The sequence below is a fragment of the Ictidomys tridecemlineatus genome, chromosome 10 (genome assembly GCF_052094955.1).
Source record: "Ictidomys tridecemlineatus isolate mIctTri1 chromosome 10, mIctTri1.hap1, whole genome shotgun sequence".
NCBI classification, from domain to species: domain Eukaryota; kingdom Metazoa; phylum Chordata; class Mammalia; order Rodentia; family Sciuridae; genus Ictidomys; species Ictidomys tridecemlineatus.
Window position 1 is genome coordinate 51,692,474 of NC_135486.1, and position 18,153 is coordinate 51,710,626.

At 36.9% G+C, this 18,153-nt stretch overlaps 1 protein-coding gene across 2 annotated transcripts in view; it reads right to left on the bottom strand.

Moving 5' to 3' along the window:
- Positions 1-18,153, bottom strand: part of Acbd3 (acyl-CoA binding domain containing 3) — a 37,047-nt gene that overhangs the window by 6,398 nt on the left and 12,496 nt on the right. Inside the window, exons 2-6 of one of the 2 annotated variants that reach the window (XM_078022917.1) lie at positions 12,004-12,145; positions 11,268-11,408; positions 8,339-8,497; positions 6,337-6,511; positions 1,923-2,106 (exon numbers count right to left, since the gene is read on the bottom strand). In XM_078022917.1, the coding sequence (XP_077879043.1) occupies positions 1,923-2,106; positions 6,337-6,511; positions 8,339-8,497; positions 11,268-11,408; positions 12,004-12,145 (801 nt within the window). The remainder of the gene's footprint in view (positions 1-1,922; positions 2,107-6,336; positions 6,512-8,338; positions 8,498-11,267; positions 11,409-12,003; positions 12,146-18,153) is intronic. The other variant, XM_078022918.1, reaches the window with a different exon arrangement.

The window sequence follows — 18,153 nt, forward strand, 5'->3', positions numbered from 1 at the left end:
AATCTAGCAAGGAAGAAAGATCTGGAACTTGGAATAAATTATGACTTCAGTCATCTCTTGAAAAAAGCACTGATCTGACCCAAAATTGGAGGGGCTTTTCTGAAGGCGTTCAAAGGAATAAAAAATGTGGACAAAAATAGAACCACTGGATAGGGCTGGGGATGTGGCTCAAGCGGTAGCACGCTTGCCTGGCATGCGTGGGGCACTGGGTTCAATCCTTAGCACCACATAAAAAATAAAATAAAGATGTTGTGTTTACCAAAAACTAAAAAATAAATATTAAAAAATCCTCTCTCTCTCTCTTAAATAGAACCACTGGGGATTGAGAAAAGGTACAAAGTCTTATTACTGAGAAGTATGTATGTGCACTAGACCACTCAGCAGGTTGTCCAGAATTAGTCACTGGCATAAACTCTTGATAAGAAAAAAAGTGAGGGGAGGGTAAACCAAACACCTCAAGGTACTTTTTAAAAAAAATATTTATTTTTTTAGTTTTAAGTGGACACAATATCTTTATTTTACATTTATGTGGTGCTGAGGATCGAACTTAGTGCTTCAAGCGTGCTAGGTGAGCACTCTATCATTGAGCCACAACCCCAGCCCCTCAGGTACTTTCTAAAGCTTCTTAGGAACCACACCATCATCCCCAACCCACTGAAACACTCTTCCCTCTTACTTAACTCCTATCCTTGCTTCAGATCTGTCAGCCTAATTGTCCCTTCCTCAGGAAAGCCTCTAGTGAGGTCAAAAAGAACACTAAAATGTACCTCTTTCTCCTTCGTATCACTTATTACAGTTACAATTTACATTTTATATATGTTGTCACACCACCTTTCTCCTAGCACTCAGAGAACCTTCAACCAATTGCTGAATGAATGAAAAAGCTGCCCACGGAAAGCTAGTATAGTTTTGAAAATGCTGTTACAAATGTTGTAATATACAGTAGCCACTCTCCAAGTGGCCCGTAGTGATCCTCATCTGATTTTTCATGCACTTTCAAGGTCTCCACCTCTATACACATTAGGGGTGGCAAGTGTGGCCAACAAAATATGGTTATAGTACTGATACATCGCTTCCAAAGTCAGAGCATAAAAGACCCTGCCACTTCTGTCTTATTTTCTTTTAAATAATGTACTTTGGGAGAAGTCAGTCACTGTGCTGAGGACACTAAAGAGGCTTCCTGGGGCCAGGAACTGAGACCTCCTGCCAATAGCTAGCAACAACTTGCCAGCCATGTGTGAAAAGCATTTCTGAAACAGATTCTCTGGTCCAAGGCAAGTCTTCGCACAACAGACCTAGCCAACATCTTGACTACATAAACCTCTTGACAGACAGAGGGCCAGAACCATTCAGATAAACTGCTCCTAAATTCCTGACCCCCAGAAACTGTGCCACATAAGAACTATTTACTGTTACTTTTCTCGGTACTTTTTTTTTTTAGTACTGAGGTACTTCTGAACCCAGGAGTGCTTTTCCATAAAGCCACATCTTCAGTCCTTTTTATTTTTTTGAGACAGGGTCTCTCTCTCACTTATTTGCTTAGGGTCTCACTAAGCTGCCTCAAACTTGTGATCCTCTTGCCTCAGCCTCCTGAGTTGTCAGGACTGCAGGCATATGCCACACAGGCTGGCTGTTTATTGTTATTTTAAGCTGCTAAATTTGGGTGCAATGTGTTACATAGCATTAAATACTTGACATTAACTGTCCAAAACACATTTGATTTGCTCTTCTACACTACTCTAAGGATCACCAGAAGCATCAATTCAAACTCACAAGAGTGAAAAAGTGCTCCACTCTCAAAATATGTAATTGCTCTCAAAAGCTTGTTAGCATGCCTTCCTCATTTTTCCTTTTCATGGGATCTGAATTAGGACACCTGAATTAGAACACATGGGTGGAGGAATGCACATGGTGAACCATACCTTTTGGTCCATTCTCCAAGGCTTCTTCTGCAGCTTCTGGCTCAAGTTCTTTTTCAGAGTTGTCAGTATGAGTTTTAGCCTGTCCATTAACTGACATCATATCACTTGGAACAGATGCATTCACTTTTGATGATGTAGATAATGAAGCTCCAGCTACTACTTCCTGTTGTTTCTGTAATGCTGCCTATGAATTAAGAGAAAGTAAAGATACACTGACCAGGAAGGCTAATAAATGGAATATCTGCCCTGGAGTATATTCTCCATGCTTGTGCCCTACCAAAGCATTCTACCCCAAGAAATTACCTATAAACTTTTATCAGTTTTTATCCTATCTGTAAAGAATATTAGTTGTATAATACCAACTGATAGCTAAAAATGATAAAAATGATCATGGACAAAACACTATAACTGAGGATCACATTTCCTGATCTGAGCATCATTAGAAAAATTAACAAGGAAAAATGGAAATAGGTAGAAACAATCAACCCAAAATAAAACTATTCCAGCTGAAAATTGAAAAGAATAACTTTTGTTTTTGTGTGTGTTATCAGGGATTGAATACAGGGATGCTCTACCACTAAGCTATACCCCTATCCCTTATTATTTTTCTTGAGACAGAGTATTGCTAAGGTGCCCAGGCTGGCCTCAAACTTCAATCCTCCTGCCTCAGTCTCCAGAGTTGATGGGATTACAGGTGTGTGCTACTACCAGGCCTGGCTCAGTAACAGGTCTTCTTAAAATTGATTTTAAAAAATCTTTTCGTAAAATTCAATTACATAAAATTTGAATTAGGAAAATTATACCATATAGAAACTAGTGGTCACAGGAGAAAATTCACAAAAAAATTCTAACTGGTAAAATCTGATGCAAGCCCCGAATGTAACCAATAATCTATAAGGACTATTTTGACATGGATAAAACATCAGTAAATGGTATTTTCATGGATGTTGAGAGCCACAGCCAAAGAAGTCACCCAATGAGCAGCTTCGTGGAGGAGCCAATCAGCTAGATGTTGCTGCATGGAAAAACTGACATCCTTAAATTTAAAACTGTTATGTTGTAAAAATTATATTGACCTAAGAATTAAATAGGTTTATAAATGGAAGTTTGAAATAAAAATATTTTCAATGAAAACTTGGCAGTTTTCATAATTAGGATAAAAAATGTATAAAATACAAAATCAAAATGTTCTCTGAATGAAAATGGGAGAATAAGAAGTAACTTTTGCCCAGATGACAATTAAGGGACATTTCTCTTCTAAATCAAGATGGAGTAATATTACTTGGGAGATGGAGACAGGAGGATGACAAGTCTGAGGCCAGTCTGCGAAACACCACAAGACCTTATTTCAAAATGAAAAATAAAAAGGGCTGGGAATGTAACTAAGTAGTAGAGCACTTGCCTAACACATGTGAGACCCTGGGTTCAATCCCCAGTACTACAAAAAATAAATTAACAACAACAATAATGCTATTGAAATATCTATGTAATTATCTAACAACTTTGGGGAACTTTAAACTGAATTTACATAGAAAAGTGCACAGATAATAATATATACAGCTCAATCAATCTTCATAAATCAAACATATTCATGCAACCAACACCCAGATCAAGACATTATTTGCATCTTAGAATCCTTCCTGGTTCTCTTTTTCCAGATACCTTTTCCAAAGACCAACAACTATTTTGACTTACAATACTTAATTTGCTTTGGCTGTTTTTAAACTTTATATAATTATATCTGTTTTTCACTCAACATTACTTCTATTAAGGTTCAGCTATAAAGTCATAAATACTTGTAAATTGCATTGCTCTAGGATAGTTCACTGTGAAAATATACAATTTATTTACCCTTCCTCCTGCTGATGAGCACTTGGGCATGTAAGTACTTTTCAAACTAAAAAACTAAGTCACAAGTAAGCATAGTGTGTTCACTGCAATTAAAATATTATATAAGTATACACAAACATATATACATACAGGTGTGTGTATGTATGTATATATTTATATATGAGAGAACTTTATAATGCCATGGTTTAGGGATAACATTTATTTTATACACATTTCAAATAATGTCTCATTTACAAGCCAATTATTTAAAGGGACAGCAACATCTTTCTCTGTTTCTAGCACTGGTAGGCTAGTAATACACTGAGGGTTTTAATTTAAAACACCCCTTCCCAAGACCTGGATTCTCGATAATCTCCATGTTAGTCTTTCAGAAAGAGTACCAGCATCCGGAAAAAGTATATACAACCAAAACAAGTCAGTATGCTCAGAACATTGACTGCATGACAGGAAAGCAAAAATAAATAATAAACAAACAAACAAACAAACAAATAAATATTTTAAGGTCCTGTGCAAATATCCCCCTTTTATGACTCTTTTATACACTCAGAAGTTTAAAAAAGCATAGAAAGATAAAGGAAAAGGGTTGGGGTTGTGGCTCCATGGTAGAGCACTTGCCTACAAGTGTAAGGCACTGGGTTCAATCCTCAGCACCAAATAAATAAATAAGAAAAAAAGAAAGATGCAGCAAGACACCCATTTATGTAACCATACCTGAAGGTTAACAAGTGTTCCCATCCTGTCATTTTGCTTGATGTTATATAAGGATTAATACTTTACATGGGCAAAGTTCCCTTTGTTTCTTCTCCTCATGCAAAATTTATTGGAAGGCTGGATAAAGTGATGCACAGCTCTAATCCAGCAACTTGGAAGGCTGAGGCAGAAGGATCTCAAGTTCAAGGTTAGCCTGGACAACTTACCAAGACTTACATCTTGTCTCAAAATAAAAAATATAAAGGGTTGGGGATGTGGTGGCTCAGTGGTAGAATACCCCAGGGTTCTCAGGGGGTGGGTGGGGTGGGTGTTTTAACTGACAACTCTTAAAAAAGAACTTGGGTAGCAATGAAACTGAAAACCTCCTTTAAGGCTCAATTCTGGCCCTATTTATCATAACTGTTCCCAGAGGCAACCAATCAATTTGATAAACTGAGTGTGATCATTCTAATCCCAATTGTGTGACTTTCTGTTTCCAAGACTGCCCTTGGATTTGCCTAGACTGCATTTCTCCTAATTGACAGCAACCTATAAAGAGTATAGTGTATATGAGTTATCCTACTAAAAACTATCTCAATGTCTATCCAAGAAGCAGAAAAAGGGAAGCAATATGCTAAAGCAGAAACAGGCTATAGAAGACAGAAAAACATTCCTCAAAAACATTGTTTATTATCTTGAGCTCTGGTTTAGTATCTTTTTCCTCCTCTTATGGATTATTCAAAACAGGGGTGGGGGTGCAGTTTTTTAGATAACATACTACTTCAAGGAATTTAAAAACAGCCTGTCAAAAACAACAAAAATGGGCTGGGATTGTGGCTCAGTGGTAGAGCACTCGCCTAGCTCGGGCGAGACCAGGGTTCGATCCTCAGCACCACATAAAAATAGAGGCATTGTGTGGTGTCCATCTACACCTAAAAAATAAATATTAAAATTTTTAAAAAATTACCTCATGTAATAAGAAATGCCACGTACCTATAATCTAATGCTTTTCTTCATTCAGTTTTTTTGACAGGTGGTAAGTACTTTATTAGTGAAAATTAAATACACTAACACAGTTAAGTTTAAGGAAGCATTTTATGCCTCTGCAAAGGTAAAAAATCACCATCTTCCATACACACAAAATAACTATTTTCTCACTTTATTTCTCTTATGGCCCTGAGAGGTTGGTAGAATAGGAAACTTGATTCTATATTCTATTTTTATAGAGTAGGATAAAAGGCAGAAAATCAGAGCAGTAATAACATGTCTGAAAACAAGATGAAGACAAAGCCAGGATAAGAATCCAAGTGTTACCAGACACCCCTTATGCCCATGTTCTTTTACCTAAACCACTTTCCTCCGCGTTAAAACAAAATACTTAAGGGTAGGGAATTGGAGGAAGTACACAAATGTGTTGTCATGAGCACTACCGTGGATTTAATATAGCTATACAGATCCCGCCTATGGCCCTAAGGGAATCCTCTTTCTGGAAGTTTCTGGCCTCTGGCAGTGCTTTTCTTGAAGGATGTCCTTGAATTAAGGCTAGCTACCAGGTTCTTATGGTTTCAGGACAACTATTAGGGTCTACACCAGATTCATTTTAATAACACTTGGTCCATACAACTCCCAAATACCCTTATGACATTATAATAGTGGTCTCATCATCTGTTGCTTCAAAATCATTTATTTTCTCTCATAACTGCCAGTGCAATGCTGAAGTCTGACTAAAAGATCACCTAAAAGTTATTTTATACCTTAGAGGCTAACTAATGCAAAAAATTCATTGGTACCTGTTAAAAAAAAAAAAAGAAATTTGGTTCCAATGAAATTAAATATCTTCTCTAAGGCTGGATTCTGGGGTTGTCTATCGTACCTGTTGCTGTGCAAGCTGGACTTGATACAACTGCTGCATATACTGCTGATAGTGTTGCTCCTGCAACTGGCGGATGAGAATTTGCTGTTGTTCGTAGTTCCCTGGATACTGTTGGGCTGCATACTGCTGGAACTGCACGGCAGTCTGGGAGTTTAAAGCTGCCATTATCTGCTGCCTAAAAACATTAAAAAATATAGACTAGTCTGACTACAGGAGATTTTGTTCATGACAAAAATTAAAATGTCATTATTATTTATTTTTTAGTTCATAACTCTTAAAAGTGACTAAGCTAGTAATGTATATCAATCACCAAATATCCCAGCCCCAGAAGAAATATTTAAGAAAATAAATCTGGCCTCTCATTTTTCACCTAAGATTTTTCATGGCAAATTTGGGATGGAGAAGTACATCATCACCATCACTATCACCATAACCATAATTATACTAACATTTACTGTGCCCTTACTATGTGCCACGTAGTGTTCAAAGCACTTAGATGTACTAATCCATTTAGTTCTCATAACAACCCTAGGAGAATGTTAGGTAACTTGACTGAGATTCTATTGCAGGTAGATGCCAGAGCCAGGATTCAAATCCAGACAGTCTGGCTCCAGAGACTATACTAATTCACCATTATGCTGTAATTTAATGGACTATCACTTGGGCAGAGATGCTGGATATGACTTCTCTACCTAAAAATATGACAAATAATAGTACAAAGGCAGAAGAATAGTTGAAAGATGTTATTTACCCCTGACAAGGATAAATTTAAAAACCTGAGGGTCTGTAGCATTTAATTTAAAGCTGCCTTTATTAAAGGAAAAACACTAATAATAGTATCAGGGCATACTTGGTCTACAGATACCAACTTCTATAAACTCTTACAATTCTATTTTCTTTCATAGAGAAACCACATGCTTTATAATTAGGTTATGTGATCATTTAACAGAATACCTTAAAGCCATTCATTGAGAAACAGATAAACAGGGGATGGGGTTGTGGCTCAGTGGTATAGCGCTTGCCTAGCACTGGGTTTGATCTTCAGGTCACAAAAAAATAAATAAAGATATTGTGTCCATCTACAACTTAAAAAAAAAAAGAAGAAGAAGAAGAAGAAGAGAGAAAGAAAGAAACAGATAACAAAACAAAAATCTCATAGAATCCTAAATAGAGCATAACACTGGCCAACCTAGGGCACTCTACCCCATCCCCCAAAAGAGCAACATTTAATCTCTCTCCAAAGTAGAATGAGGACTTGGATCAATCTGAGACTAGCACTAAAGTTTTTTTCTGACAAACTACCTGGTAATAATAGGGAGAAAGTAATGGACCCTTATGTTATCTGGTTTGACCTATATACCATGCCAGCCCTGGAACCTTAGGCCTTCTCCCACAGTGTTTAACATGTACTAATCACTTCCTTCTTGTACTTACATCTCCCTTTTGAAGAATGATTCCTTCTGAGATAATTGCCCTCACAGCTCTTACTGAATATGAAATAGTTTCAGCCTCCAAGTCCTGTAATAGTAACTAGGGATGGACCCCAGATACATACAGTGATCAACTAGTGTCTGTCCTCAGAATTTTTACTGGGTATCACAGATTACAGTCAGTCTATTAGATAACAGGGAAAAATTAATCACAAAAATCCAAGTTGGGATAACCTTGCATATGCCAGAGCAGAGTGACACTTTGCATGTATCAGGAAGAATGAAACAGAGACACAAGCTGAGAAGTAGACAAGAGGTCATGTGGATCCAGAGATGAACAGAGCAACCAGGCAACCTCAAGTTCCTACGTCTAGTCTCTGGGTTTTGCAAGCTAATAACAAATCCTTCCAATATATTCTCTGATAAAAGATCACTGGTAAAAATGAAAAATAGCTAGTATTAGTCACACAAATTGCAGAATTATTCTAAGACACACAATGGTAAAAACTCAGGTAACAACAGTATGGTAGCCCATTTTTCATTTTTAAATATAAGCTATACAACAAGCTTACTTTTGCTGCTCTAACCGAAGCCTTTCTTCTTCTATTCGCCTCCTTTCTTCTTCCTCCCGTCTAAACCTTTCCTCTTCTTCTCGCCTACGTTTTTCTTCCTCTTTTTGTAGACGCTCTCTTTCTTCCTCTTCACGGCGCCTTCGCTCCTCCTCCTCCTTCCTAAAAGACCAGAGAGAATGAACCCCACATAATGAGTCTTGCTTAAAAATCAATGAAATTTAATCTCCCAGTAAAAACTGACACAACCTACCTATCTATCTACCCATCCTTTCATCCATTTTGGAGTAGGAATTGAACCCAGATGTGCTCTCTCATTGAGTTACATCCCTAGCCCTTTTTATTCTGATATAGGTCCCACCTAACCTGGCCTCAAACTTGAGGATCCTCCTGCCTCAATCTCCCAAATCACTGGGATTACAGGCACATACCACCCAAGCCGAGTGAAATAATCTCTTTAGAGAATGACGTAACAATCCCCATCGAAATATAAATCACATACACTTCGCTAGTAGAATCTTACATTATGAAGTGAATCTAACAATATACAAGATCACATCAAGAATAATTATTGCTGCCAGGTATGGTGGCACATGCCTATAATCCCAGAGATTCAGGAGACACAAAAGGATCATAAATTCAAGGACAGCCTTAACAACTTAGTAAGACCCTGTATCAAAATTAAAACTTAGAACAGGATGGGGATATAACTCAGTGGTAAAACACCTTTGGGTTCAATCCCCAGTACTGTGGAGGGTGAGAGGGGAGATTAGAAAGAGAGGTATCCATCAATAAGGTACTACTTAAATGATGACATATCTATATCCTAAAGGATCCCCTTTGATATATACTATTAGTACTAAACGCTTTCCCTTCATAATTCTTGCTGTAGTTGTAATGAAACTTGTATGACAAATTTAGCAATACTTCTGATTTACCCATTAAAATATATATTCCACAAGGATGAGGATGTAGCCCAGTGGTAGAGTTCTTGCCTAGCACATACAAAGCTCTGAATTTAGCTTCCAGTACAAAAATATACATGCTCCATAAGGACAAAGACTACCTATCTTACACCACTACATCCTTGGGGCTCAGCACAATGCTGGAAAGCACTCAACAAACTCATATATACAATGTGTGAGGCCCTGGGTTCAATCCTCAGCACTACAAAAAACAAACATATATCTCTGAAATCTACCCAAAATGTTAACATGAATAAATAACTTTTGACAATACTTAAGAGATATACTATAATTATTATTAAAATAAGAACTTAAAAAGCAATGAATAGGGGACTTGGGTTGTAGCTCAGTGGTAGAATGCTTGCCTAGCACGTTTGAGGTACTAGGTTCAATCCTCAGCACCACATAAAAATAAATAAATAAAATAAAGGTATTGTGTGCATCTGCAACTGAACAAAAAAAAAAATTTAAAGCAAAGCATATATATTTTCAAGGACACTGTAGCTATACCTCACTGATCCAACATTACTACACAATGGACTTGTAGTACATCAATCAATTTTCCAGTTAAAGCTTACTCCATTCTCGTAAGAATAGAAACTTTTCTTTTGGATTAAAAAATTAGGGGCTGGGGATGTGGCTCAAGCGGTAGCGCGCTCGCCTGACATGTGTGCGGCCTGGGTTCGATCCTCAGCACCACATACCAACAAAGATGTTGTGTCCGCCGAGAACTAAACAATAAAACATTAAAAATTTTCTCTCTCTCTCTCTCTCTCTCTCTCTCTCCTCTCTCACTCTCTCTTTAAAAAAAAAATTATATCATACTTTGCGTAAGTAGCTTTTGAAATTGTAATTAAGCTCTTAAACAGGAATAAATTACATCTGATGCTCTGCCTCTTGATAACTCTGGGTTATGACTACAAACATGAAAGTAGTACTGTGTCACAATTTTTTTTTTTTTTTTAATTTCAGCGGACACAACAACATCTTTGTTTGTATGTGGTGCTGAGGATCGAACCCGGGCCACACACATCAGGCAAGCGCGCTACCGCTTGAGCCACATCCCCAGCCCCTGTGTCACAATTTTTGATAGAAAAATTCACCTTGATATTAAATATCCTCTGACTGGCAAGCTTTTGTAATTCTTTTGTCTATTTTCATTTTTCCCCCCTTACTTTTAGGCTATTTCCTCCTGTTATTTTAGTCCAGGTTAAGGTAGGAAACCAGAGAATCAATTGTTTCTAAAGTATAATGAAATCTGGCTTCACCGAATAATCTTAATTATCTAGAATTTTAAAAAGTCAAAGTTGTTGTAAAAATAGAACTTCTAGGGGCTGGGGCTGTAGCTCAGTGGTAGAGCACTTGCCTTGCAGGTGTGGGGCCCTGGGTTCCACCCTCAGCACCACATATAAATAAACAAACAAACAAACAAACAAACATTTTTTAAAAATAGAACTTCTAGATAAACAAGGTGCTAATTATAATTGTAATTTACAACAGAGAATCCCTAAAACATAAACAGCACATTCTGCAGCTCCTTCTCCAAACCCTGGAAATAATTAATTAGCCATCTTGGAGACAAAGCCAATATATAAGATTACATAAAGTCTAGCATGTATCAGTTGAAGAACATGAAATGGAATATGAATATTCTAAAAGCTCATGGAAGACAGTAGCAAAGGGTATATAGACCTAAGGTTAAGGAGAAAGTTGTGGTTTAGTTTATTACGGAGTTTATAGTTTAGAAAGACAAAAGAAACGTTGTTGTGATGGATGGGAAGTAACTTAAAAGGTATAGCCAGAAGGAAGCAGCACCCTTCAAAACTCAGGCATAAATACCTGTTCACATAAAGAAGTTTGAACAACTACCTTTAAAATTGGGATACTCTGAAAGATACTCCATAAAACAAAAGTATCAGCATATTGGCTATATTGGGTAAAATACATTCCATGCTCTCAAATGTCACCTTTTTTTTTCTTGCTCTTCCTTCTCTATTTTGTGGGATGCAACATACGTTGAAAAGAGATGGCAACACCTATTTAAGAGCTTGACAAACTCTACCATGGCATCCTCTTTAGACATGTTTCCCAGGGCCGCCCATTCTCTCCTATAAAGAATAATAAGAAAAGTTACCTCCCCTTAACAGAATAAGAACTTGATTTAATTTAAACCGCAATGTGAAAATTTTTTAATTATAACTAAAAGAATGATTCTAACGTGAGCAAAAGGTTCAAAACTCCCAAGTTTCAACAATCATGTATTGACTTAATAAATTATGCCACAATCTAATATTTAACTTCATTGCTGTTAATTCCCATATGATGAAAAGTTGTCTATATTTTGTTTTCCTTATATCGTATTTTAGCCTTAACTGAACAAAATACTTTGTGTGTTCTTTGCTGGCACAACTCAATAAAGGAATCAATTACTATGAATTATAAAGAACTGTTTTTAATATTTAGGAAGAGGCAAATAAAATTGTACTTGTCTTATGATCATAATCAGATAAGAAAACATTAATATTTAGCCATAAACATCTCTAAGCCAAAAAGTAGAATTAATATCTGAAGATTCCAGAAGCTGCAAGCAAAATGCTTCAGGTCTTAAACTAAAGACCAATTATTTACATCTTAAACAATTTACATTGTTTTTTTTCCCAGCTTTGTTCTTACTACATTTATTATATAACAAAACACTTTTACCTCCTGTCATTCCCCAACACATCAAAGAATCCAACTTCAGGACAAGTGTCTGGATTATATGGGCCCATAAGAACCTGTTTATGCAGTGCCACAAGCTTCAGTTTTTCTTCATAAGTTGGATGAAAGGCCTTGCCATCCTTTTCTATAACAAAAGAGAAATACAATGGAAACATTTAGCACTGACAAAATACATAATTCCCAGTATTATATGTTGAAGCTTTGCTATAAGGTATGTCACGAATTGCCTTTAATAGATGTAAAAACTATTAAATCCTTCATAAAATGTGAATTATTTCTTTAAAGACAACTGGCAATATTTACTATAGAGAAATGCATCTGTCAAACTGCAATGGGGTACACATAAATAAATGTACCACTTAACACTTTTTTTTACACATATTAAAAACAATGTGCACTGGGTGAGGTGGTGTACATCTATAATCCCAGGGGCCCGTGAGGCTGAGACCGGAAGATGGTAAGTTCAGTCAGCCTTAGCAAAGGCGAGGCAATAAGCAACTCAGTAAAGACCCTGTTTCTAAATAATACACAAAATAGGGTTGGGGATGTGGCTCAGTGGTCAAGTGCCCCTGAGTTCAATACCTAGCACCCCCACCCCACAAAAAAACCAGTGTGCAAGCCACGCATGGTGGCACAGCCTATAATTCCAGCAACTCAGGAAGCTGAGGCCCTAAGTAATTTACTGAGACCCTATCTCAAAATAAAAAATAAAAAAGGCTTGGAAAGTGGCTCAGTGGTTAAGAACCCCTGGGGTTTAATCTCTGGTACCAAAAAAACAAACAAAACAAAACAATGTGCAACAATCTTTTTTGTCAGTTTTGGTACTGAGGACTGAAACCAGGGGCACTCTACTACTGATCTACATCCCCAACCCCTTTTTTAATTTTGAGAGGGATCATGCTAAGATACTGAGCCTAGACTCAAACTTGTGATTCTCCTACCTCAGCCTTCTGACTTGTTGGGATTATAGGAATGTGCCACCACACCTACCTGCAACAATCTTTTTTTTTTTGAGAGAGAGAGAAATTATTTATTTATTTATTTATTTATTTATTTATTTATTTATTTTATTTTTAGTTTTTCGGCGGACACAACATCTTTCTTTGAATGTGGTGCTGAGGATCGAACCCAGGCCGCACGCATGCCAGGCGAGCGTGCTACCGCTTGAGCCATATCCCCAGCCCAACAATCATTTTTTTAAGAGTTTTTTTTAGTTGTAGTTCGTACAATCTTTATTTATTTATTTTTATGTGGTGCTGAGGATTGAACCCAGTACCTCACATGTACTGACAAGTGCTCTACCACTGAGCTACAGTCCCAGCCCCTAAAACAGTTTCTAAAAAATAAGTTTACATCAACTACTTTTAATATTATTAAGCAACAGCATACATACAGTTTAAAAGGCTATATTCAAAACATATCCAACTACTGAGACAGACATGACATGATATAAGGAACTCTAAAATCAGATAGCTTAGATAATTTTAAATCTCATTTCACATGTCCAAGAGATTTCAGTTAACCTCTCAGTTTGTTCATCAAGAAAGTGAGGGTCATACTGCTGCTTTCAAGGTACTAGGACATTATTATTAATAATAACTATTACATATTTTGCCTTCCTTCAATATTATTGTTATCTATGGCAGACTTCCAAGACAATCAAGATTGAAGCCAGCACTGGGTACAGTAGCACACACCTGTAATCCCAAGACTTGGAAGGTTGAAGGCAGAGGACTACCTACAAGTTTTAAGTTCAGCCTCTGCAACTTAGTTGAGAACTTGTCTCAAAATAAAAAATGAAAAAGATGTAGCTCAGTGGAAGAGCATCCCTGGGTTCAATCCCCAGCACCAATCAATCAATCAATCAATAAGAAAAAGAGTGAAGCCAGTTTGACTTGGGAAGATTTAACCTCCACCAACATTCAAAAGCTGTACAAAACTGGGGCTGGAAAAATGAGAAATCTTTTTTTTGGAGGGTGGGGGGGTGGGGTGGGGTACCAGGGATTGAACTCATGGGCACTTGACCACTAAGCCAGCCCTATTTTGTATTTTATGTAGAGACAGGGTCTTACTGAGTTGCTTAGTGCCTTGCTTTTCCCCGAGGCTGGCTTTGAGATCCTCCTGCCTCAGTCTCCTGAGCTGCTGGAATTAGTGTACACAACCAAGCCTGGCTAAAATGGGAAGTCTTTGAAGAATACTGCTTCTTTGATAAATGGAAACATTAATTATTAGTTGATTCCAATAAGAACAGACTACCAAATTTCAATAAAGGTAAAGTAGTATATACGAACTACACATTTAATTCATTTATATAGGAATGACCATAATAAAACCATTAATTAGTAAGAAAAATAAGAGTGCTAAGATATGAACAGGGAACTTGAAGAAAAATACAAAAGTTGATAATAAATATGCAAAAGGATATTCAATTTCACTAGTTCAGGAAATGGAACTTTAAATTATGAGATACCAAGACTCCCTTCTCTCATTACATAAAAAAAGTTAGGTAACATCCAGAGTTGGTAAGAAGGGGACAAATAAGGACCCACTCTCTCGTATACTAATGCTGAAAATATAAACTGTTTTTAAGTTATCTAGATCAACAATTTGGTATATATTTCAAAATTGTAAACATGTATGTTTTCCACAAAAAAGTAAATAAATAAAGGCATGTTGTCCATCTACAACTACAAAAAAATAATTTTTAAAAAATGTACATGCCGGGCTGGGAACGTGGCTCAAGCCGTAGCGTGCTCGCCTGGCATGCGTGCGGCCCGGGTTCAATCCTCAACACCACATACAAACAAAGATGTTGTGTCCGCTGATAACTAAAAAATAAATATATTAAAAATTCTCTCTCTCTTTAAAAAAAAAGTATACACATTAATGTTTGAAATACATCGTTCACATGTAATTTTAAAAAAATGTACATGCCCTATGATATAGTAATTTCAATTTTTATTACATAGCCTTGATAAGACTCCCAAATATACAGAAAGAAACAGATATCAGAACTCACTGCAGCACTGTTACTAGAAACAAATTAAAAGTTCATCAATAAAAGCCCAGTGAAATAATGTGGTTTATTCAGACCATGGTGTAAGTGAAGCAGTTTCGATTATTAAGTGAAGAAAGGCAAGCACAGAAAACTATACATAATCATAGCACAAATGTATTTGATCAATTCTAAGCAACCCGACCCATCCCTTAACATCTCTAAAGTGAGATTAGAATTTTTTTTTAAGTTGTAGATGGACAAATACCTTTATTTTGTTTATTTATTTATTTTTTTTATGTGGTGCCGAGGATCAAACCCAGGGCCCTGCACATGCTAGGCAAGCGCTTTACCGCTAAGCCACAACCTCAGCCCCGAGATTAGATTTTACAATATATATTTTAGGGCTGGGGATGTAGCTCAAGCGGTAGCGCGCTCGCCTAGCATGCGTGCGGCCCGGGTTCGATCCTCAGCAGCACCACATACCAACAAAGATGTTGTGTCCGCTAAGAACTAAGAAAAAAATAAATAAATGTTAAAATTCTCTCTCTCTCTCTCTCTGTCCCCCCCTCTCTCTCTCTAAAAAAAAAAAAACAAAAAAAAAAAAACAATATATATTTTACATTTCTGGCAGTTTTCTTTTCTTTTCTCCTTCCTGTCCCCTGCTCCCCATGGCAGTGCTGGGGCTCAAACTGAGAGAATTCAGGACCTAGCATGTGCTAAGCAAGTGCTCTCTGCTAAGCCACAGGCCCAGCCAGTTTGTCTTTTGTAATGGCCCCTAGAGTAAGTCTTAGAATTGATGAACCTGTTACACACACCTAACATTAGTGTAAATGCAAAGAAAAAGATCTAGAAGGAGCCACACTAAGGAGATGAGAACAAAGTGGGAGAAAGCAAGAATTAGAAGTGGTCAGAGAGAACTTAAGTCTTCCTTACAATATTTAATCTTTCAGAGAAAAATATTTAGAATGACAAACTAAACAGTTAAGAAGTTGTCTCTGGAAACTGACTGGCAACATTGAAGGGTGGGAACTGAACAAGTTTCCCCATTAAATAATACATGAAGGGCTGGGGCTAGGGCTCAGCGGTAACGCATTTGCCAGTCATGTGTGAGGCACTGGGTTCAATTCTCAGCACCACATATAAGTAAATAAAATAAAGGTCTATCAACAACTAAAAAAATATTTTTAAAAATACTACATGAAAAAAATTCTTAAGCAAAAACTCATTTGATACGTGGGGGAAATTTTCTTTCTTTTCTGGTACGAGGAACTGATCCCAGGGGCTCTGAGTTACATCCCCAGTACTTTTTTTTTTTCCATACAGGGTCTTGCTAAGTTGCTGAGGCTGGCCTTGAACTTGTGATCTCCTGCCTCAGCTTCCCAAGCCATGGGGTTACAGGTATGCACTACATCTGACAACCTGACCGTTTGGTCATTTTAAAATATTTTTTTAGGGCTAGGATTGTAGTTCAGATGTAGAACACTGGCCTAGCATGTGTGAGGCACTGGGTTCAATCCTCAGCACCACATAAAAAAAAGATGATGTGTCCACCTATAAGTAAAAAATTAATATTTTAAAAAATACATACATGTATATAAATATCTCCCAGAGCTGGGTGTGATGGCACATGCCTGTAATCCCAGCTGCTTGGGAGGTGAGTCAGGAGATCTTGAGTTCAAAGCCAGTCTCAGCAATGGTGAGGCACTTAGCAACTCAGTGAGACCCTGTCTCCATATAAAAAACAAAAATAGGAAACAGGGCTAGGGATGTGACTCAATGGTTGAGTGCCCCTGAGTTCAATCCCCAGTAACCCCTGCCCCCCAATTTTTTTTTCAAGCTAGGGGTATTGTCTATCCATCTATACACACAATATTTTTTGCCATACTAAGGACTAAGCCCAAGGGCAGTCTGTCACTAAGCAACATCCCTAGCCTTATTTATTATTTATTTTTTTAAGTTTGAGATAGGGTCTCACTAAATTGCCCAGGCTGGTCTCAAACTTGTAATCCTCCTGCATCAGCCTCCTGATATGCTGGGATTACAGATGTGTATCACCACACCTAGCTGTGTGTGTGTGTCTGTGTGTATCTGACAAAATTATAGTGACATAAAGGAAAGATTTTAAGAGTTTACTTCTGACCTAAAAAAAAAAAAAAAAGGGTTATACGTAATAAAGTACACTTATTATAACTCATTAGGTTAGGACAGTAGTTCTGTTAAATTCCACACAGTACAGGGTATAAAACAAAATAGATTATACACCTTGATGTTATCTTTCATGCTAAAACCAACACGCCTAAAAAACTGTTCTTTATTTCTCTTCCCAATAAAATCTTTCTGAAATATAGTCTTCAATTTTATATCAAGAAAAATGGTGTTATCACTGTTCACTACATTCATTAATTAAAAAAAAAAGAAAAAAGACCTATTCAACAATAATGCAATGCTTGAATTATATTAATCCACTGAACAGACTATAGAGCTATTAAAATGATTATTAAAATAGCCAATTTAGTGAGACCCTATTAAAATCTTATAATTGGTCTTTTATAAGGGCAATTATAAGATGAAAAACACTTTGATGACGTAATAATTAAGTAGAATGGAAAATTATGTGCTACACTTTCAACAATGTAAAATGCCTACAATGTGACCATATACCCAGAGAGAATATAGAAAGATAAAATTTTTAGAAATTGGGAAGCTATACTTATAGATCATTTTTTAAAAACTGCAATATTTTTCTTACAAAATTAGCTATAGAGAATTCTATTCTAAGATGATGTTGGGTTGTTAAAATACATAAAGCAATAGTGGCTACTAATTATATTATTTACCAAAAAGCCTATCTTCAATTTCAAAAACATTCATTCCATCCATCTTAATTTTAGACATATTAATGACCAAAAGTTTTCTTTTTTCTTTTCTTGGGGGAGTGGGGGGGTAGTGGGAATTGAACGCAGGCGCACTCAACCACTGAGCTACATCCCCAGCCCTATTCTGTATTTTATTTAGAGATAGGATCTCACTGAATTGCTTAGCACCTCATTTTTGCTGAGGCTGACTTTGAACTCCTGATTCTTCCTGCCTTAGTTTCCTGAGCCACAGGGATTATAGGCATGTGCCACCATGCA